Consider the following 23,765-nt stretch of genomic DNA (forward strand, 5'->3'; position numbering starts at 1 on the left):
TAGTAGAATGATTCCAAAAACATAATCTAACTGTATGGTACCTACAAGAGACTCACTTTAGGTTCATTGACACAAATAATTTGAAAATAAAATGATGAAAGATCTTCTTTAAAAGATAGCTAGTAGAGCTTTAATAATATCATTCATAGCAGACTTTAAGACAAAAATCATTAGGATAGCAAAAGAAGAAATGTAAAATGTTTCAGCTGTTGTGTAAAACAGTTTTGTGGTTCTTCAAAAATTAAACATACAATTACCCTATGACTCAGCAATTACACTCCTAGATTTATACCCAAGAGAACTGCAAACATCAATGTTTTTAAATACTTGAAAATGAAAGTCCCAAATGTTCATGAATGGATAAATAAAATATGGTATATCAATACAATGGAATATTACTTAACCATAATCAGGAATGAAATGCTGATACCTGCTACAGCTTGCATGAACCTTAAAAAATTATGCTAACTGAAATAAGCTAGGCACAAAAGGCCATATATTGCGTGATTCCATTTATTTAAAATGTCCAAAATAGGTAAATTCATAGACGCAGAAAGCAGATTAATAGTGCCAGGAATAGTGGTTACTTTTACAGGGATTGGAGGAGTTTCTGATGGGCTTCTGTGGGTATTGGCATTGTGGTAGTTTCCCAGGGAATTGCTTTGTGATAATTCATTATGATAATTCATTTATGTTATATATACTTTTCTGAATATGTGGTATATTTCATAATAAAGAGGTTAAAATATTTACTTGAAAATTTTGTTTGCATTTTCACTTGTAGATTAAGTTGAGTAGAATCTAAATATTCACAATGCATGATTCTCTTGTCCAAGAACAACTATGTTGCTTACTTATCCAACAAGGAATTCAGCATTTTTTTCTTTTTTTCTTTTTTGAGACGGAGTCTTGCTCTGTTACCCAGGCTGGAGTGCAGTGGTGCAATCTCGGCTCACTGCAAGCTCTGCCTCCCAGGTTCCCACCATTCTCCTGCCTCAGCCTCCCGAGTAGCTAGGACTACAGTCGCCTAGGACTACAGTCGCCTGCCACCACTCCCGGCTAATTTTTTTTTTTTTTTTTTGTATTTTTAGTAGAGACGGGGTTTCACTGTGTTAGCCAGGATGGTCTCGATCTCCTGACCTCATGATCCACCTGCCTCAGCCTCCCAAAGTGCTGGGATTACAGGCGTGAGCCACCACACCCAGCCCAGATCAGCTTTTCTTTGAAATAGGTTATGATTTGTGACATTGAAAGATCATAAGATTTTGAACACAGAAATTCCTAGGTCACTCTAACTTTTATTTGATTTCTTCATTTTATTTATTCTTTTAGGTTTACAGAATGCTTAGTCAGAAACAAAATAATTGTAGCTGCAGGGACTGGATTCATCTATTACCCACAAATCTTCTCTATTGTTTTTGCTACCACCACCAAGAACATCAGTCAATATAATGATTATTCTTAGCTTAATCTTAGTATTTACTTCTTGCTTGTCTTGCTACATAATCATGTAATTGCCCAAAGTGACCATTTTGTCATTTGTGGAGAAGTGATATCTATTAACTAATGAGATATACATTTCCAGAAATATGTTTGTTTTCACAGCTACAGGTTCCTCTCCACCACTACCATCCATTCTAATTTGTGTTCCACTGTCTGGTTTAGTGGTTTAGGTGAATGTGAGGGAGAAGTGGGGAAGTAGAATAGAACCTGAAGGCCCAGTTTAAAGGTGTATAGCAGTGGGTAGCAGTGATAGGTAAGTTATGTAGTCAGAGAAAAAAATCTTTGGAGAAAGTGTCTCTTTAGAGAAATAATCTACTTTTCTGGGAAATTTGCCAGTATTATTGCAGCAACTGTTCCAAGTAGAAAAGAAAATAATAAAGGAAAGTACAGTGGCTCTGCTCACTGGAATGCCTTCTGTTGAAGAGGTAAAAATCACTTACTTCATCCTCTTGGGATAAGGTTTTGGTTTTTAGTTTAGTTTTGTTTTGTTTTGTTTGAGACAGGTCTCACTCTATCACCCAGGCTGGAGTGCACTGGCGCAATCACAGCTCACTGCAGCCCCCGCCTCCTGAGCCTTAGCCTCCCAAAATGCTGGGATTACAGGCATGAGCCACAATGCCTGTCTCCAGGGCTGAAGTTTTTGTTTTGATTTGTTTTGTTGATTATTCTACTTTAAGTTCTGGGATACATGTGCAGAACATGCAGTTTTGTTACATAGGTATACAAGTGCCATGGTGGTTTGCTGCACCTATCAACCCGTCATCCAAGTTTTAAGCCCTGCATGCGTTAGGTATTTGTCCTAATACTCTCCCTCCCCTTGCTCCCTATCCCCTGACAGGCCCCAGTGAGTGATGTTCCCCTCCATGTGTCTATGTGTTTTCATTGTTCAACTCCCACTTATGAGTGAGAACATGTGGTGTTTAGTTTTCTGTTCCTGTGTTAGTTTGCTGAGAATGATGACTTCCAGCTTCATCCATGTCCTTGCAAAGGTCATCAACTCATTCCTTTTTATGGCTGCATAGTATTCCATGGTGTATATGTGCCACATTTTCTTTATCCAGTCTATCATCGATAGGCATCTGGGTTGGTTCCAAGTCTTTGCTATTGTAAATAGTGCTGCAATAAACATATATGTGCGTGTGTCTTTATAGCAGAATGATTTATAATCCTTTGGGTATATATCCAGTAATGAGATTGCTGGATCAAATGGTACTTCTGGTTCTAGATCCTTGAGGAATCACCACACTGTCTTCCACAATGGTTGAACTGGTTTACACTCCCACCAACAGTGTAAAAGCATTCCTATTTCTCCACAGCTTCGCCAGCATCTATTGTTTCCTGACTTTTTAATAATCACCATTCTGGTGTGAGATGTTATCTCATTGTGGTTTTGATTTGCATTTCTGTAATGACCAGTGATGTTTTGTTTTAAGAGGCAGATTGACTTAATTAATAAATAGTTCCATGCTAAATAAAGACAGGACTTGCTATTTCCTTCTCTAAATGTTTTGGCTTGGTTTCTTTATGCACTTGTCCTTCACTTTGCCTTTATCTCTGTACCCTTTGTGTTTCAGGGAGTGATAAAATACTGCAAATTTGATATTTATGTCACAGATTACCACATTCTGGAAACTATGCTGATCTTCACGCTGTATGGCTGGTCTGCCATTCCCTTTGTGTACCTGATAAGCTTTGTGTTTTCTGGAAGTACTTCTGCCTTCATCAAACTTCTCCTACTCAACTACTTTTCAGGCACTTTTGGTTTCCTCATAGGCGAGACATTAGAAGACAGTAATTGTGAAGTTTCACAAAATTTCCCCTTCTCCGGAAGGCAGCAGTAAATAAGTAAGAAGTAATGTACCTACAGATATTTAAGAACATTTGCAGACAACTAAGTTCTAGGTTTTAGAGGAAATTCTGTACTTCATATACAGCAATAAACTTATTTTGACTGCCTGTGATATTCTAGGCATTGTGCTGCCAGATCTGTATGAGTTTAAAAAAAAGAGGAAAGGGCCAGGCATGGTGGCTCATGCCTGTAATCCCAGCACTTTGGGAAGCTGAGGCAGGCAGATCATGAGGTCAAGAGATGGAGACCATCCTGGCAAACGTGGTGAAACTCTGTCTCTACTAAAAATTCAAAAATTAGCTGGGCATGATGATGCTCACCTGTAGTCCCAGCTACTTGGGAGGCTAAGGCAGGAGAATTGCTTGAACCAGGGAGGAGGAGGTTGCAGTGAGCCAAGATCATGTCACCAAAAAAAAAAAAAAAAAGGAAAGAAACATGAAAAGCAGCTCAACCGTCAAAGACAGGTTTATTTTGGAGAGTAAACCTGAGAGGGGCTTCTGGCCAATTTCGGTCAGGAGCCCTCTCTCTTACAGAGTATTTATCGGTTTTAGGGTGAGAGAGCTTATCACAGGCTTGTAATGTTTCTATGTGGGGGAGAAGTTTATTGCGGGGTTGGAATATCTCTGTTTGGAGGGGAGGTTATCTTGGGGCTGACATCTCTCTGGCCGGAGGGGAGATTATCTTGGGACTGGCATGTCTCTGGTCAGGGAGGGGTTTATTTTATGGTTGGAATATTTCTGATTGGAGATGTCATTTGTGGTTTATGGTCATGCTGACCTTAGCCATGAGGCTGATGCCCTTTGGATTTAGGCAGTTTTTGATCAAGGTGAACTTTAAAATGGTGGTACTTGTCCAAGATGGCAATGTTCCTGCTCTGTCAAGACCTAGAATCCTCAATTGAAATGATGGGACCCAATCTGAACTACAGGTCCTCTCTATCCCCACCTCCTGTATCTCCATCACATGAATCAAGGAATCAGTTTTGCAACTGATTTTTGAAATTTTAGGAGTATTTGTCACTGAGAATCATTTGTCAGAGAGAGAGAGAACAAAAGGATAGCTTTCTTTTAGAAAAGAAGGTCTTAGAAAGTTAGGAAAAATTATATCTCAAATATGTTAGTGTTATCTATTTGGCTCTTTAGAGTGAAGTGCAGAGAAGGGAAAGAGTGAAGAACCTCAAGCTCTTTGCAAGATAACTAGCTGTTCCATTCACAAGAACCTTAACCTACTAACAAGATTTTCCAGAAAGAAGAAAAACTCTATTTACCTAACATACAAATAACTAAGCCAGTTTTCCTTGCTTCCAATGATTCCAAAATTTGTATCCCCTCATTTTCTTCCTCTCAATATATTTCACTATATATTTACTAAATTGACTATTGTTATTGTCAACAAAAAGAGTCAAACTCTGTAAAATATTTGAAGAGATTTATTCCGAGCCAAATATGAGTGACCATGGTCCATGACACAGCCCTCAGGAGGTCCTGAGAACATGTGCCCAAGGTGGTCGGGGTACAGCTTGGTTTTATATGTTTTCGGGAGGCGTGAGACATCAATCAAATACATTCAAGAAATACATCAGTTTGGTTCAGAAAGGCAGGACAACTCAAAGCAGGGGCTTCCAGGCTATAGGTAAATTTAAACACTTTCTGGTTGACAATTAGTTGAATTTATCTGAAGACCTGGGATCAATGGAAAGGAATGTTCAGGTTAAGATAAAGGATTGTGGAGACCAAGTTTTATTGTGCAGAGGAATCTCTCAGATAGCAGACTTCAGAGAGAGAGCAGGTTGTAAAGTGTTTCTTATTGGACCTAAAAGGATGCTTGGCTCTTAGTTGATTATCTCCTGGATCTGGAAAGAAACGAAAGAAAACATGCTATAGAATGTGGACTTTTCCCACAAGAGACTTTGCAGGGCAATTTCAAGGTATGGCAAGGAAATATATTTTGGGGTTAAATATTTTTTCCTTGTCTCATAATGTTATGCCAGAGTCAGATTGAAAAGTAAGTCACGATATATAGGGTCAAATTAAAACCCATCTGATGAGAATTTATGGTTTGTAGTGCATGACTCCCTAGACCCCTTAGGTAGGAATTTGGGCAAGATAAAAAAATTAGAGCTTAGTTCTCATTATGAAGAGAGATTTTAAAAGAGAGACTATTGTCACTCTTCTGTTGAATCACTTTATAAGTATAAATTTGAACTGGGTCAAGCACTTGATCTCTCCCTGTTGTTGTGTTATTAAGAAATTATTTTAGGCAGATAGAAAGGAAAAGGGGTCCTTGGGAAGTTTTTGTTTCCTTTAAAGCAGTTCCAGAAACGTTTCTTCTGTAGCAGGAAAGTGCCCGTTCTTAGATCCCGGCTGGCAAGCTTTGATATGCAAATGCTGGCCATTAGAAACTGGGTCCACCCAAACATGGTGATTCCTGCCATCTTCTTGTTGCTCTTGCCCCCACATGTGCCTGGCAACATGGCTGCCCCCACATACTCCCCACGTGTGTAGAACATCTTGGGGATCTGCATTTGCATATTAAAAGGGTAGGGTGGGAGGGACAGTTTTTTCTCGGGCTACATGAATGACATGCCTGGTCAAACCAATACTCTGAGCCCTATGCAAATCAGACACCACCTCCTCCAGCCTCCTCATATAAGCAGCCACTTTTCCGCCACACATGGAGATTTCTCTTTTTTAAAATCCCCCCTCCCTCTGTCTCTGTACAGGGGAGCTGTTTTCTTCTTCCTTCCTTCTTTCTTGCCTATTAAACTCCTCGCTCATTAAAACCACTCTACATGTGTCTATGTTGTTAATCCTATAGGCGCAAGACCAAGAACCCTGCTGTTCCTCCAGTCATTGGAGCCGTATCAGTTGCAGAGCTCCACAAGCACAGGCTTCCTGCCTCATTTCCTTAACCTTTCACTGTCAAAAGGAAATCCCCTGAATTAATTCAAGATTGGCTTATATACTCCTTCAAGGATAAATCTTTCATGTGAGGAAGACTTGAGCCTCTGCATAGAAGACTAAAATACTTGCAAGAGCTATGCCTGGGTGCTCAGTCTCACAAAAGAATCCCCAAATTATGGAAAGCAAATGTCTACATATTTTTACATACATCTCCAAAGGGAAATACTGTGTTATGTGAGGAAGACTCACCTGAAAACATTGGAATTTGTGAACCCTGACCTAGAATTAAATTTTGATGAATTATTTAAGAGACTAGAGAGAAGTAGTTGTGGCAGAATAAAAAATAAAATGAGATTACTGTTTTAGAAACTTTAGAACAATATGTTGCAAAGAGTCATGTAGGGTGAGGATAAGAAAAGAAGAAAGTAGATTTGGCAATTAGAAAGCCAAGAGACTTCCCCTTCTCAGCTACATAACAAACACTGTGAATAATACTTTGACAAAAATAATGAACTGAGAAGAAAATATGGAATTGGTATAGGCCAGCAATAAAGTGAAAGCCAGTGTCCTTGGAAGTAAGCAAGCATTTGTTTTTTAAAAGTAAAACAAAATGAGTTTTCAAAGTTATGCAAAATATTAAGATAGACTACAGTTTGCCAGAGGGTTTGTTTTTGACTTTGTAAGTACAAGGGTATAATTGCAAATTAAGTTTGTGTTTATATTTTAGCTTATACATTGAGGATTGTATTTATTTTTTCAAATTTTCTAATTGACAGATAAAATTGGATGTATTAATAATGTACAAAATGTTTTGAAATACCTATTATCTATATATAGTAGAATAGATAAATCTAGCTAATTAGCAATACATGACCTCAAATAGTTATCACTTTTGTTGTGAGAGCATTTACCCACTTTCTTAGCTCTTTTCAAGACTATAGTGTAATTAGCTATACTCCCCATGCTGTGCAATAGATCTCTTGAACTCATTGCTATTATCAAACTGAATTTTTATATCTTTTGCCCAACAACTCCCCCTCTGGTAACCACCATCCTACTCTCTACTTCTATGAGATCTGCTTTTTTGGGATTCCGCATATGAGCGAGATTGGGCAGTTTTGTCTTTCTGTGCCTGGCTTATTCACTTAACATAATGTCCTCCAGTTTCACTTATGTTGTCACCACAGGACAGGATTTCCTTCTCATTATGGATGAATGGTATTCCGTTGCGTATATATACCACATTTTCTTTATGCATTCATCCATTGATGAACCAGGTTGATTCCACCATGAATAGCACTGCAATAAACATGGAAGTGCAGCTATCACGTTGACATACTGATTTCATTTCCTTTAGCTATATACCCATCATAGGATTGCTGGATCATATGATAGTTTGATTTTTAATTCTTTTAGCAACCTCCATACTGTTTTCCCTAATGGCTGTACTAATTTACATTCCCACAAAATGTGCAAGGGTTTTTTTTTCCACATCCTTGCCAACACTTACCATTTGATAGCAGCCATTCTAAAAAGAGTGAGGTCATATGGCATTGTAGTTTTCATTTGCATTTCCCTGATGATGAGTAATATTGAGCATTTTTTTCATATACCTGTTGACCATTTCTATGTCATCTTTTGAGAAGTGTCTGTTCAGGATTTTTGCCCATTTGTAATTAAGTTGCTTTTTGTGCAGCTGAGTTGTTTGACATCCTTGTCTTTTATGGACATTAACTGCTTATCAGATGTATGCTTTGCAAGCATTTTCTCCTATTCTGCAGTGTGTCTCTTCATTGTGTTGATCATTTCATTTATTGTGCAGAAGTTTTTTAGCTTAATGTAATCCCATCTCTCTATTTCTTTTTTTGTTGTCTGTGCTTTTCAGGTCATATCTAAAAAGTCATTGCTTAGACTAATGCCATGGAGCTTTTCCCCTGTTTTCTTCTGGAAGTTTCACAGTTTCTGTCTAGAGTATTTATGGCTTTCTATATCCAAGAACACATCATCCACAAACAGGGATAACACATGCCTTTTCTTTATTTTTCTTGTCTAATTGCTCTGGCTAGGACTTTTAGTGCAATGCTGAATGTAAATGGTGAGAGTGGACATCTTTGTCTTATTTTATTTATTTATTTATTTATGTTTTTAATTTTATTATTATTATACTTTAAGTTTTAGAGTACATGTGCACAATGTGCAGGTTAGTTACATACGTATACATGTGCCATGTTGGTGTGCTGCACCCATTAACTCGTCATTTAGCATTAGGTATATCTCCTAATGCTATACCTCCCCCCCTCCCCCAACCCCACAACAGTCCCCAGAGTGTGATGTTCCCCTTCCTGTGTCCATGTGTTCTCATTGTTCAATTCCCACCTATGAGTGAGAACATGCAGTGTTTGGTTTTCTGTCCTTGTGATAGTTTACTGAGAATGATGATTTCCAATTTCATCCATGTCCCTACAAAGGACATGAACTCATCATTTTTTATGGCTGCATAGTATTCCATGGTGTATATGTGCCACATTTTCTTAATCCAGTCTATCACTGTTGGACATTTGGGTTGGTTCCACGTCTTTGCTATTGTGAATAGTGCCGCAATAAACATATGTGTGTGCATGTGTCTTTATAGCAGCATGATTTATAGTCCTTTGGGTATATACCCAGTAATGGGATTGCTGGGTCAAATGGTATTTCTAGTTCTAGATCCCTGAGGAATCGCCACACTGACTTCCACAATGGTTGAACTAGTTTACAGTCCCACCAACAGCGTAAAAGTGTTCCTATTTCTCCACATCCTGTCCAGCACCTGTTGTTTCCTGACTTTTTAATGATTGCCATTCTAACTGGTGTGAGATGGTATCTCACTGTGGTTTTGATTTGCATTTCTCTGATGGCCAGTGATGGTGAGCATTGTTTCATGTGTTTTTTGGCTGCATAAATGTCTTCTTTTGAGAAGTGTCTGTTCATGTCCTTCGCCCACTTGTTGATGGGGTTGTTTGTTTTTTTCTTGTAAATTTGTTTGAGTTCATTGTAGATTCTGGATATTAGCCCTTTGTCAGATGAGTAGGTTGCGAACATTTTCTCCCATTTTGTAGGTTGCCTGTTCACTCTGATGGTGGTTTCTTTTGCTGTGCAGAAGCTCTTTAGTTTAATTAGATCCCATTTGTGAATTTTGCCTTTTGTTGCCATTGCTTTTGGTGTTTTAGACATGAAGTCCTTGCCCATGCCTATGTCCTGAATGGTAATGCCTAGGTTTTCTTCTAGGGTTTTTATGGTTTTAGGTCTAACGTTTAAGTCTTTAATCCACCTTGAATTGGTGTAAGGAAGGGATCCAGTTTCAGCTTTCTACATATGGCTAGCCAGTTTTCCCAGCACCATTTATTAAATAGGGAATCCTTTCCCCATTGCTTGTTTTTCTCAGGTTTGTCAAAGATCAGATAGTTGTCGATATGTGGCGTTATTTCTGAGGGCTCTGTTCTGTTCCATTGATCTATATCTCTGTTTTGGTACCAGTACCATGCTGTTTTGGTTACTGTAGCCTTGTAGTATAGTTTGAAGTCAGGTAGCATGATGCCTCCAGCTTTGTTCTTTTGGCTTAGGATTGACTTGGCAATGTGGGCTCTTTTTTGGTTCCGTATGAACTTTAAAGTAGTTTTTTCCAATTCTGTGAAGAAAGTCATTGGTAGCTTGATGGGGATGGCATTGAATCTATAAATTACCTTGGGCAGTATGGCCATTTTCACGATATTGATTCTTCCTACCCATGAGCATGGAATGTTCTTCCATTTGTTTGTATCCTCTTTTATTTCATTGAGCAGTGGTTTGTAGTTCTCCTTGAAGAGGTCCTTCACATCCCTTGTAAGTTGGATTCCTAAGTATTTTATTCTCTTTGAAGCAATTGTGAATGGGAGTTCACTCATGATTTGGCTCTCTGTTTGTCTGTTATTGGTGTATAAGAATGCTTGTGATTTTTGTACATTGATTTTGTATCCTGAGACTTTGCTGAAGTTGCTTATCAGCTTAAGGAGATTTTGGGCTGAGACAATGGGGTTTTCTAGATATACAATCATGTCGTCTGCAAACAGGGACAATTTGACTTCCTCTTTTCCTAATTGAATACCCTTTATTTCCTTCTCCTGCCTAATTTCCCTGGCCAGAACTTCCAACACTATGTTGAACAGGAGTGGTGAGAGAGGGCATCCCTGTCTTGTGCCAGTTTTCAAAGGGAATGCTTCCAGTTTTTGCCCTCAGTATGAGAATCACTTGAACCTGGGAGGCAGAGGTTGCAGTGAGCCTAGATTGTGCCATTGCACTTCAGACTGGGTGACACAGCAAGACTCTGTCTCAAAAAAAAAAAAAAAAAAAATCCTGTTACAAGAAAATTATAAACTCTCCTCTCCTTTTTTTAAAAAAGGGTATTTAAGAACAGTTTTAGATTTACAGAAAAATTGCAAAGAGTACAGAGAACTCCATATATCCTGTACCCAGTGTCTCTTACTAATAACATACAGTAGTAAGATACATGTTACAATTAATGAATATTAACACATTATTATAACTAATTACCTAATTTATTCAGATTTCCTAGTTTTTAAAATATAATGTCCTTTTTCTTTCCATGCTCCAATCCAGATACCACATTACATTTAATAGCCATGTCTTTTAGGCTCCTCTTGGCTGTGATAGTTTCTTGGATTTTTCTTATTTTTAATGACATTGACATTTTTGAGGAGTACTGGGGGTCAGGTATTTTGTAGAATACAAACTGGGAGATCCTCAATTGGGATCTATATAAGGTTTTTTTCATGATTAGAATGAGGTTATGGGTTTTCGGGAGAGATATGGGGAATTCGCAGAGATAAAGTTCAATCTTTATCACATCTAAAAGGAGTGCTCCATACTATCAAAGTGAATTATTTACTGCTGACGTTTCTCTTGATCACTTGATTGAGATGGTGTTTTTCAGTTTTCCCTGCTATAAAGTTTTTCCTTTTTCCGCCCTTTATATACCGGAAATTACATATTTGAATTCGAATAGATATATTTGAACATCATTTAAATAAATGTCAAACTAAATATCAGAATTACTTTAATAAATCAAAATAGACTTACAGATATTATTTTTTATATTTTGGGTTATAATCCAATACTACTTTATTTTGTTGCTCAAACTGTTCTAGTTTTGGCCATTGAACTCTCCCATTTTCGGAATCACATTTTATAAGTCTTTGTCGTTGATGTATAGAAATGCAATTGAATTTTATGTTTGTATTTATTCTGAGTTCAGCAACCACATTAATTATTATAGAATCTCATCGTTCATTAGGGGATTCTTTCAGATTTCTGGGTAGATCATTATATCTACTATTATTTCATCTTTTACATTTCTCATACTTTAGAATTGTGTTTTAAAAATACTTGACTCATACCAAAGACTATATGCTATAATATTTATGTATAATTTTTTTTTATTGGAGACCGAATCTCACTCTATCACCCAGGCTGGAGTGCAGTGGCACGATCTTGGCTCACTGCAGCCTCCGCCTCCCAGGTTCAAGCGATTCTCCTGCCTCAGTCTCCTGAGTAGCTGGGTGCACACCACCACACCCGGCTAATTTTTGTATTTTTAGTAGAGACCGAGTTTCACCACGTTGGCCAGGCTGGTCTCAAAGCCCTGACCTCAGGTGATCCACGTGCCTCAGCCTCCCAAAGTGTTGGTATTACAGGCGTGAGCCACTGCACCAGGCTATAATTTTCTTATAACAGGAATTCTGTGCCTTTTATCCATGAACTTTCCAAGAAAGTTTTACAAGTGTCAGCTAATGGTCAGTTTTACATTGTTTAAAGGCAAGTGTGTCTTCTTTTCCAAGAGTATTTGTACTTTAAAGCTTTCTTCTAATTAGCAACTTAAGATTTCACATCTCTGAAAGGATTTGGGATATATTGTTCATAGCAAGCAATGATTATTACACATATAAATAAATATATTATATACATATGCTTACTTAATTACCATGCATTATGTTAATGAAGGCCGACCTTCAAAATGTATTGTTCAAATGGCATATTTGTAGCAGGATAATTATTTCTCACACTAAATACCTCGTCTCAATTTAGTCTAATATTTGATTTTATCCTATATTTTTTTCTTTGTTGTTTTCCGAGTTCTTGTTCATTCATAGTATCAATGTTGTGCACTAAGATTAGCTGTCTTGCATTTTCTTTTTTGCCAATTTCAGATACTGAGAAGAATATTTATTCTTTGGAAGAGCGTATGATTGGAAAGTATTTGATTGGCATGAGTACTGCAGGCTTTATTTTCCTTCTGTTGATTTTCCTTTGGGAGACTACTTCATGGAGACTAAGAACATTCCTCAATCAATACATTTACTTTGGTATCTACAAGCGATACAGGAAGGTAAGTACTCAAGTGTGGAATAATTTAAGAACAACTCTAAGAGAATTGAAAATTAGGTCTGAGAAGCATGTATCTATATACCATTACCTGAGCCAGCCTGGTGGCAGGCTCCTGTGGTCCCAGCTACTCAGGAAGCTTGGAAATTATTTGACGAAAGAAAAATCTATGTCTACAAGAATGTATTTTCTTAACCTATATTGAGATAGAATTACCTACACTAAACTGCATTCATTTTGTTGATCATTTCAAATGTCGAGATTTTGTCTTTATGAATTTTCTCTAATGCTGACTATTTTCTGTTTCACTGATAATCTAATTCTTTTTCACGGCTGAAAAATACTCCATTGTGTATATGTACCATATTTTGTTTATCCATTCATTCATTGATGGATAGTTAGGTTGCTTTCAAATCTTGGGTATTGTGAATAGCATGCCTGCTATGGGTCTGTCACATATGGCTTTTATTATATGGATGTATGTTCCTTCTATACTCATTTTTTAGGGTTTTTATGATGAATGGATGTTGAATTTTATCAAATGCTTTTTCAGCATCAATTGAAATGATTGTATAGTTTTTGTCCTTCATTATGTTGATATGATGTAACACATTGATTGGTATCTGTATCTTAAAGCATCCTTACATCCCTGGGAGAAATCCTACTTGGACATGATAAAATGATCTTTGTACTGTATTGTTGAATTCAGTTTGCTAGTATTTTGTTGACAATTCTTGCATCAATATTCATCAGGGATATTGGTCTGTTGTCTTCTTTCTTTTTTTATGTATCTTTTTCTGATTTTTATTTCTGCCTTAATTTCATTGTTTACCCAAAGTCGTTCAGGAGCAGATTATTTAATTTTCATGTAATTGTAAGGTTTTGAGCAATTTTCTTAGTATTGATATCTACTTTTATTGCACTGTGGTCCAAGAGTGTGGTTGGTATGATTTTGTGGTTTTTTAATAATATGTTAAAGACTGTCTTATGGCTGATTGTGTGGTCAATTTTAGAGTATGTGCTATGTACAGATAACAAGAATGTACGTTCTGTTTTTGGGTAGAGAGTTCTGTGGGTGTCAATTAGGTTCATTTGGTCAAGTGTCGAGTTCAGGTCCTGAATATCTTTGTTAGTTTTTTGCCTCCATGATTTGTCTAATATTGTCAGTGAGGTGTTGAAGTCTCCAACTATTATTGTGTGGTTATTTAAGCCTCTTTGTAGGTCTCCAAGAATTTGCTTTATGAATCTGGGTGCTCCTGTGTTGGGTGCATACATATTTAGGATAGTTAGGTCTTCTTGTTGAATTGAACCCTTTACCATTATGTAATGCCCTTCTTTGTCTTTTTTGATCTTTGTTGGTTTAAAATCTGTTTTGTGTGAAATTAGAATAGCAACGCTTGCTTTTTTTCTGTTTTCCATTTGCTTAGATTTTTCTCCATCTCTTTACTTTAAGCCTGTAAGTATCATTGCATGTGAGATGGATTTCTTGAGTATAGCATACAGTTGAGTCTTGCTTCTTCATCCAACTTGCCACCCTGTGCCTTTTAATTGGGGTATTTAGCTTATTTACATTCAAGGTTAATACTGATGTGTGCGAACGTGATCCTATCATCATGTCATTGGCTGGTTGTTATGTAGACCTGATTGTGGAGTCACTTTATACTGTCAATGGTCTTTTACCTAAGGGTGTTTTTGAGATGGTCTTTGCTTTCCATATATAGCACTCTGTTTACGACCTCTTGTGAGGCAGGTCTGGTGGCAATGAATTCCCTTAGCATTTGCTTGACTGAAAAGGATCTTATTTCTCCTTTGCTTATGAAGCTTAGTTAGGCTGGATATGAAATTCATGGTTGGAATTTCTTTTCTTTATAAATGCTGAATATAGGCCCCCAATCTCTTCTGGCTTGTAGGGTTTCCGCTGAAAGATCCTCTGTTAGCCTAATGGGGTTCTCTTTGTGAGTGATCTGCTCCTTCTCTCTAGCTGCCTGCAACATTTTTTCTTTCATTTTGACCTTGAGAAATCTGATGACTATGTGTCTTGAGGATGGTTATCTTATATAGTATCTCATAGGGGTTCTTTGCTTTTCCTGAATTTGAATGTTGGTGTCTTTAGTGAGGTTTGGGAAATTTTCATGGATGATATCCTGAAATATATTTTCCAAGTTTCATGCTTTCTCTCCCCCGTTTCGGTGACACCAATGAGTCATAGATTTTGTTTCATTACATAATTCCATATTTCTCAGATTTGGTACATTCTTCTTTGTTGTTTCTTCTTTATTTTGTCTGACTGAGTTATTTCAGAGAACTGGTCTCTGAGCTGAGCTTCTTTCCTCAGCTTGCTTGATTCTGCTGTTAATCCTTGCAGTTGTATTATAGAATTCTTGAAGTGTATATTATAGAATTCTCGAAGTGAGTTTTTCAGCTCTATAGGATCAGCTTGGTTCTTTCTTAAAATGGCCACATCATCTTTCATCTCTTGTATTGTTTTATTATATTCCTTAGAGTCCTTGGATTGGGTTTTTACTTTCTCCTAAATTTTGATCATCTTTGTTCCTATCCATATTCTGAATTCTATTTCTGTCATTTCAGCCATTTCAGCCTGGGTATGAACCATCACTGCTGGGGAACTAGTGTGGTTGTCTGGAGGTCAGAAGACACTCTGGCTTTTTGAGTTGCCAGAGTTCTTGCACTGGTTCTTTCTCATCTGTGTGGGCTTATGTTTCCTTCAATATTTGAAATTGCTGTCCTTTGGATGGGTTGGTTTTTTGGGTTTTTCTTGTTGTTTTTTTGTTTTTTGCTTTTTGTTTTTTGCTTGTATTGTTTTGATGCCCTTGGGGATTTGATTGTGGTATAAGGTGGGTTCAGTTGACTGCTTTGTTTCTGGAAGACTTTAGGGGGCTAAGGCTCAGCTCAGCACTCTTGGGCTGCATGCTCTATCTCTGGGGAGCTGGTCCTGGGCCCACAGCTTTGTTCTCTGGCCCCTGGAAGTTAGGAATCTGCTGCACTGGAGGGGCTTAAGTGGTCCCAGTTCACTGGCCAGAACACGCCAATGAGTGGCATCAGCCAAAACACTTCACTGGGGCAGCGGCAGCAGGATCCATGCTTGCTTGCCTGTGCCAGCAGCCACAGCAGTACAGCGAGGTGCACACACCTCAGCCGATTGGGGTACTGTCAGAAGCAAGGCTGCCGCATTCCTGCATGAGCTTGCACCAGTTACCGTGGTGGTGTGGCAAGGGCAGGGTGCTGGCGGTGAGGGCTGGGGTTGGAGGGGTTCCAGTGTTGGTGCTCACACTCACACTTGCAACAGTGGTGTCGAGAGTGGGGCACTGGTGAGCATGGCACTGTTGGCCTCCGTGGTACATGTGCTCCCAAAGGCAGCATTGGCAGCGCAGGGTGGATGAGGCCGCCAACATCCCTGTGGACATTTGTAGCAGCGGTGGGGGCGGCACCAGGGCATGGGGTTGCCAGTGTCCGCATGTTTGCACTGGTGGTGGTGTCAGCGTTGGGGGTGTTGAACATCTTTTGCATACCTCTTGGCCATTCATATGTCTTGTTTCAAAAAATGTCTGTTCAGGTCTTTTGCCATTTTTAAATCAGATTATTTGTTTTCTTACTATTCTGTTGTTGTAATTGCTTATATATTTTGGATATTAATCCCTTATTAGATAAATGGTTTGTAAATATATTCTCCCAATCCAGAGGTTGTCTCCTCACTCTATTAATTGTTTATTTTACTCTGCTGAAACTTTTTAGTTTCATGCAATTTTATTCGTCTATTTTTGCTTTTGTTGCATATGCTTTGTGGATTATTTGAAAAAAACCTTTGCCAGACCAATGTAAAGAAGCTCTTACCCTGTATTTTCCTCTAGGAATTTTAGTTTCAGTCCTTAAGTTTAAGTCTCTAATCCACTTTGAGTTCTTTTTTTATATTGAGTGAGATAAGGGTTCAACTTTATTCTTTTGCATGTGGATATTCAAATTTCCCAGTGGCATTTATTAAGGAAACTGTCTTTTCCTCGTTATGTGTTTTGGGCACCTTTGCTGAATATATTTGACCTTAAATGCATGATTTTATCTCTGGGCTCTCTGTTCTCTTCTGTTATTCTATATGTCTGCTTTTGTACCAGTACTGCATTGCTATGATTACTGTTACTTTGCAGTAGATTTTGAGATGAAGTTGTGTGATGCCTGGGGTTTTGTTCTTATGTGCTCAAGATTTATTTGGCTATTTGGAGGTATTCTGGGGTTTCATATGAATCTGAGAATTGTTTTTTCTATTTCTGTGGAAAGGGCCATTGGAATTTTGATAGGGATGGCATTGAATGTGCAGACCACTTTGGATGGTATAAATATTTTAACAATATTAATTTTTCCAATCCATGAACACAGGATATCTTCCATTGATTTTGTCTTCTACAAAATATTTAATCACTATTTTATAGTTTTCAGTTTGCAGACCTGTCAGCTCTTTCATTAAATTTATTGGTAAGTATTATTATGCTATTGTAAATGAGATTATTTTTTAGATTTTTTTGATAGGTAGTTATTAATGAATAGAAATACTGATTTTTGAATGTTGATTTTGTATCCTACAAATTTATTAAATTCATTTATTAGTTCTAACAGATTTTTGGTGAAATATTTAGGGTTTTCTATATGTAGGGTCATGGCATCTGCAAACAGGGACAATTCAATTTATTCCTTTTCAATTTGGATAACTTTTATTTCTTTTTCTTGCCTAATTGCTCTAACTAGGACTTTCAGGACTATGCTGAATAAAAGTGGCAAGAATAGGCATCATTGCCTTATTCCTGATCTTAGAGAAAAAGCTCTCAATTTTTCTCCATTGAGTATGATGTTTGATGCAGGTGTGTCATATATGACCTTCATTGTGTTGAGGTACATTCTTTTCATACCTAATGTGTTGAGAGCCTTTTTATCGTAAAAGGGTGTTGAATTTTGTCAACTATTTTTTCTGTATTTATTGAGATGAATCATATGGTTTTGTCCTTTCTTCTATTAATATGGTGTCACATTTACAGATTTCTGTTATGTTAAGCCATCCTTGTATTCTTGGGATAAATGTCACTTGGTATGGTAAATGATCTTCTTGATGTGCTATTGAGTTTGGTTAAGAACTCAACCACATTGCTAGTATTTTGTGAGAAATACTATTTGTGCTAGTATTTTGTTGAGAACTTTTGCATCTATATTTTGTTATGTTGTGTTTCCTCTTTCATTTATCTCAAGATTTAAACTTCCCTTTTAATTTGTTCTTTAACTCATTATTTGGAAATATATTGTTTGATTTTTATGTATTTGTGAATTTTCCAAAATTACTCATGTTATTGATTGCTAGTCTGATGTCACTGTGGTCAGAAAATATACTTGATATGATCTCAGTCTTTTGAAATGTGTTAAGACTTGTACTATAGCCTAACATATGAACTCTCCTGGAGAATGTTCTGGGTACACTATAGAAGAATTTGTATTCTACTGGTGTTGGATCAAATGTTCTATATATGTCTATTAGTTCCACTTGGTCTAAAATGTTGTTTAAGTCCAATGTTTCTGTATTGATTTTCTGAGTGGATGAGTTGTACATTGCTGTAAGTATGGTATTGAATTTTCCTACTATCCTTGTATTACTGTCTATCTCTCCCTTCAGATTGATTAATACTTGCTTTATATATTTAGGTGATCCGATGTTGGGTGAATGTATGTTTATAATTGCTACATCCTCTTGATGAATTGTCTCCTGCATCATGATATAATGACTTTCTTTGTCTTGTTTTACAATTTTTGACTTAAAGCTTATTTTATCTAAGCATAGCTACTCCTGTTCTTTTTTTGGTTTCCATTTGTATAAAATATTATTTTTATCCCTTCATTTTCAGTCTAGGTGTGTCCTTATAGGTGAAATTAGTCTCTTATAGATAGCATATATTTCAACCACTATATATCTTTTGATTGGAGAATTTAATTCATTTAAATTGAACATAATTATTGATGGATAACTACTTTCATTTTGTTGTTTTATGATTATTTTGTAGATCCTTTGTTCCTTTTTTCCCTCTCTTGCTATCACCTTATTGATTAAATAATTTTCTCTACTGGTATGTTTTAAGTCTTTCTTTTCTTTTTTTTTTTTTTTTTTTTTTTTTTTGAGATGGAGTCTCCCTCTGTTGCCCAGGCTGGAGTGCAGTGGCGGGATCTCAGCTCACTGCAAGCTCTGCCTCCAGGGTTCACGCCATTCTCCTGCCTCAACCTCCCGAATAGCTGGGACTACAGGTGCCTGCCACCATGCCCAGCTAATTTTTTTGTATTTTTAATAGAGACGGGGTTTCACCATGTTAGCCAGGATAGTCTCGATCTCTTGACCTCATGATCCGCCTACCTCGGCCTCCCAAAGTGCTGGGATTACAGTCGTGAGCCACCGTGCCCAGCTAAGTCTTTATTTTCTATCTCTTTTTATCTGCTTTGTGGTTTTGCATTTACCATAAGGCTTCCCAAGAAAATTTTTATAGTTCTAGCAGGCTACTTTAAGGTGATAATAACTTAATTTTGATCACATTTTAAAATTCTACAATTTCACTCCCTTTCCACATTAAAAATTTTTAATGTTACAGTTTACTTTCCATTATATTATGTAACTCTTAAGAAAATACCACAGTTTGTCTTTTAACCTTTATGCTAAAGTTAAAAGTGATTCATACCACCATTACAATATTGGAGTATTCTGCATTTGACTGTATGCCTACTTTTACCAGTGAGTTTCATATTTTCATGTTCTTCTGTTACTCATTTGCACCCTTTTCTTTCATCTTGAAGAAATTTTGTTAGCATATCTTGTAAGACAGGCTTGGTGGTAACAAAATCCCTTAGATTTTGTTTGCCTAGGAAAGCCTTTATCTCTCCTTCATTTATGAATGACAAGTTTGCAGGGTATAGGATTCTTGAATGACAATTTTGTTTTTCCTTGAGCACTTTAAATATATCATCCCACCCTCCTCTGGTCTGCTAGATCTCTGTTGAGAAATTCACTGCTAGCCTTATTGGATCTCCTTTATATATGTTATTTGCTTTTTTCTCTTGCCACTTTCAAGGTCCTCTTTTTATGCTTGAATTTGCCAGTTTGATTTTAACATGTCTTGGTGTAGTATTGTTTAAATTGAATCTGGTTGAATATACTTGACCCTCCTGCACCTGGAAATGTATATCTTTCCCCAGATTTGCAAAGTGTTCTGCTATTATTTCTTTAAATGAACTTTCTAACCATTTGCTTTTTTTTTCTCCTTTGCTAACTCCTAGAGGTCAAGTATTTGCTCTTTTGATGCTATCTCATAAATCCCATAAGATTTCTTTATTCTTTTTCATTATTTTTAATCTTTTTTCTCTTCTGTTTTCAAATAATTTGTCTGCATGTTCAAATGAACTATAGATTCATTCTTCTGCTTGATCAAGTCTTCTGTTCATGCTCTCTATTGCAATTTTTATTTCATTTGTTGTATTTTTCAGCTCCAGAATTTTTGTTTGATTTTTAAAAAATAATTTCAATCTGTCTGCTAAATTTCTCATTTGAGTCATTATTGTTTACCTGATCTAATTGACTTGTTCATTGTTGTTGTTGTATTTTCTTGAAGTATGTTTGACATTCCTTAAAACAATTATTTTGAATTCTTTCTCAGACTATTTGTGTATCATTTTGAAGAGTGTCAGCTCGTGGGAGAGACTTGTGTTTTTTTGTTTTGGCGTTGGTGGCATTATGATCTCCTTCGTTCTTTGTTTCTTTTTGCCTTACTTTGATGTATGCACATTTGAATAAGTAGGAACTTATTCCAGTTTTTGTAGATTGGCTTTTTCCAGGAAAGCCTTTCACTTGTCAGCTGTTCACAGATTCTGAGCAGACTGTCTGGCATGTTTCAAGTACAGATTTGCTGCTGGAGTCTTTGGGCAGGCTGTTCTTTTGCCAGGGATAGCAGCTAGGTAGGTATGGTGCCTGGGACCATGAGGTTGGGCCTGAAGCTTGTATCTCCTGGTGGTCTGGCTTATTAGGTCTACTGGGACAAGATTGAACCCAGGGTCTGCTGGAGCGTGGGACAATAAAGGCCATCCTGGAAGGTGAAGCCAGCCTGGTGCTAGAGCCAGCATGGAGCCTGGTTCCGTGGGCGCTGGTCTGAGTTCTAAGATCATGGATGCCGGCCTAGTACCTGGAGCCACTGGATCTGGCCTAGGGCTTATGACTATGGGAGTCAGCCAAGTTCTGGGGATGGTTCAGAGCCCAGGACCACTGGCACTGTCCTGGCCCTGAGGTAGGCCTGGAGCCTGAATCTGTAGGGCTGACCTGGTATTGGAGTGGGTCCAAAGACTGCCTGGTTTGGAGACTGGTCCATAGCTTAGGTTCTTTCTGGACATCAAACCTGTTTCACTGGACTGGAGCCTGGGACCACAGGGGCTGCTCCGTGCCCAATCTGTGGCCTGTATCCACAGAATAAGGCCTGAAGGCTCAGTCTGTGAGTACCAACTTGATGACTAGGGCTATGAGGGTCAGCCTGGTGTCGGGGAAGGCCTGAGGTGTAGGACTGTGGGAGCCAGCTCCATGTTGTGGATGGTGGGGTGTTCCGGGGACAAAGTATGGCCTGGATCCTGGGACTTTGGGATCTGTCCTGGTGTCTGGGCAGGACTGGAGGCTCAGTACTGTTAAGTACTTAAGTACTTGGAGTCTGGAGGATATGGGGACCTGACTGGTGCTGTGGTTCTTTTGGAGTGTAGCACAGCTCCTCATAAGTCACATTTTGTACCTCACCTTTAGGGGCCTGGTAGTAATGACTCTAGTTATGGCTCTAAAACCAAAAAGGTGTGGAGATGGGTCCTGAGAAGAATCAACAATGTTTTGCAAGACATCTACTTCAGGGGAGGCCATTATAGTTTTCTTAGACAAAGCAGTGTTAATTTTTTTTTTTTTTTTTGAGATGGAATCTCGCTCTCTCACCAGGATGGAGTGCAGTGGTGTGATCTCAGCTCACTGCAACCTCCACCTCCTGGGTTCAAGTGATTCTCCTGCCTCAGTCTCCCGAGTAGCTGGGACTACAGGCACGTGCCACCACGCACAGCTAATTTTTCTATTTTTAGTAGAGACAAGGTTTCACCATGTTGGCCAGGATGGTCCCAATCTCCTGATCTCATGATCCACCTGACTGGGCCTCCCAAAGTGCTGGGATTACAGGCGTGAGCCACTGCACCCTGCAGCAGTGTTAATTTTTTTACATAGGTGCAGAGAACCTGCTTCTACTGGCAAAGAAGTCTCATAAGAATGTAGGAGTTCAGCGTTCCCAGCTTCATCAGAATCTTCTCATTTGTCCTCATTCCAGTCTTCAGGATATCATTCCTTCCTAAGCAATGCCTTCACTTTAATGGTAGTTACTCTGCAAAGTTGGGAATTCAATTTATATTGTAATTCAGCCACCCACAGAATGAGGCTGTGGGTTTGTTTTCAGCAATCTCAGCCCTGTGGCTATAGGATATGAGTCTCTTTCTTGACAGACATAGACATTTAAGGTCATTTATGTAGCCCTTCGTCTGGAAATTTGAATCCCTAAGCTTATCCTTTTCTTTCCCTATTTTGTCCTGCAATATTAGAAGCATCTAGCTAATCTCATTATGCTTGTTAGTTTGACAAAAATGTTCACCTGTATCATATACACGGATACATGGTCACCCAGAATCTTGCATCTTGTAAGTATTTGATTATGAGTATCCAATGGTTTCAGATATTTGTTGCCACATTAATCGTGGACTATCAGAGACAGAGAGAGAGATTAATTGAGATTGAGATTTTAAGAAATTGGCTCACATGATTGTGGATGCTGTTATGTTTAAAATCTGAAGGGTAGGATAGCAGGCTGGAGACCCAGGGAAGATTTTAAAATACTGTAACCACCCAATGAGTTCTCCTTTCCCACAGGCAAGACAGAGCTGATTTATTAAAACAGGAGAATTGCAGTAGAGAAATAGTTTAATTCACAGAGCTGGCTGGATGGGAGACTGGAGTTTTATTATTGCTCAAATCAGCCTGCCCAAAAACTCGGGGATTGGGATTCTTAAGGATAATTTGGTGGGTAGGGGGTCAGGAAGTGGGGAGTGTTGATTGGTCATGTCTGAGATGAGATCTTAGGGAGTCAAAGTTGTCCTCTTGCACTGAGTTAGCTCCTGTGTGAGGGCCACAAGACCAGATGAGTCAGTTTATCAATCTGGGTGGTGCCAGCTGATTCATTGAGTGCAGGGTCAGCAAAACATCTTAGGTTTTAACCTAAGATCAGTAATGTTATCCCCCAGAGCAATTTGGGGAGGTTCAGAATCTTGCAGCCTCTAGCTGAATGACCCCTAAACCATGATTTCTAATCTTGTAACTAATTTGTTAGTCCTGCAAAGACAGTCTAGTCCCCAGGCAGGAAAAGGGTTGTTTTGGGAAAGTGCTGTTATTGTATTTGTTTTAAAGTTAAACTACAAACTAAGTTCCTCTCAAAGTTAGTGCAGCCTATGCCCAGGAATGAACCAGGACAGCTTGGAAGTTAGAAGCAAGATGGAGTCTGTTAAGTTAGATCTCTTTCACTGTCATTATTTTCTCAGTTATAATTTTTGCAAAGGTGGTTTTAATATCTTTACACCAACATCTAGATCAGTGTTTTACCAAATATCTGTCTATCTTGGCCTAACCAAGTTGACATGTAACATTAACCATCACAACAGCATATAGTTGCAGCTTTTAAAAATCCAGTCTGACAGTTTCTGCCTTGTGTTTGCATTGTTTAATCCATTCACATTTAATGTCATTATTGATATAGTTGGATATATTTGCCATTTTACGTTTATTCTGTATCATTTGTTTGTTCCTCAGTTCATCCTTTGCTGCTTTCCTTTGCAATGAATGAAAATTTTATAAAGCAACATTTCAATTCTTTCAATTATTTTTTCACTATGTTTTTTGAGCAATTTCCTTAGTAGTTGTTTTAGGACTTGCAATAAGCTTAACTTATCAAATCTACTGAACTTATCAAAACCTACCTCAGTTTAATACTAAATTAATTTCAGTG

The 23,765-nt window shown here is 38.0% G+C and overlaps 1 protein-coding gene across 2 annotated transcripts in view; it reads left to right on the plus strand.

The window, feature by feature from the left end:
• The window catches only part of LOC100973025 (phospholipid-transporting ATPase ABCA3), a 103,316-nt gene that overhangs the window by 70,628 nt on the left and 8,923 nt on the right, over window positions 1-23,765 (plus strand). Inside the window, exons 10-12 of one of the 2 annotated variants that reach the window (XM_055099958.2) lie at window positions 3,078-3,348; window positions 12,498-12,676; window positions 17,428-17,563. In XM_055099958.2, coding sequence (XP_054955933.1) covers window positions 3,078-3,344 — 267 coding nt within the window. In that variant the 3' untranslated portion in view covers window positions 3,345-3,348; window positions 12,498-12,676; window positions 17,428-17,563. Of the gene's footprint in view, window positions 1-3,077; window positions 3,349-12,497; window positions 12,677-17,427; window positions 17,564-23,765 lie in introns of those variants that run through there. The other variant, XM_063598510.1, reaches the window with a different exon arrangement.

This window comes from Pan paniscus, chromosome 18 (assembly GCF_029289425.2).
Source record: "Pan paniscus chromosome 18, NHGRI_mPanPan1-v2.0_pri, whole genome shotgun sequence".
Taxonomy (NCBI): Eukaryota; Metazoa; Chordata; class Mammalia; order Primates; family Hominidae; genus Pan; species Pan paniscus.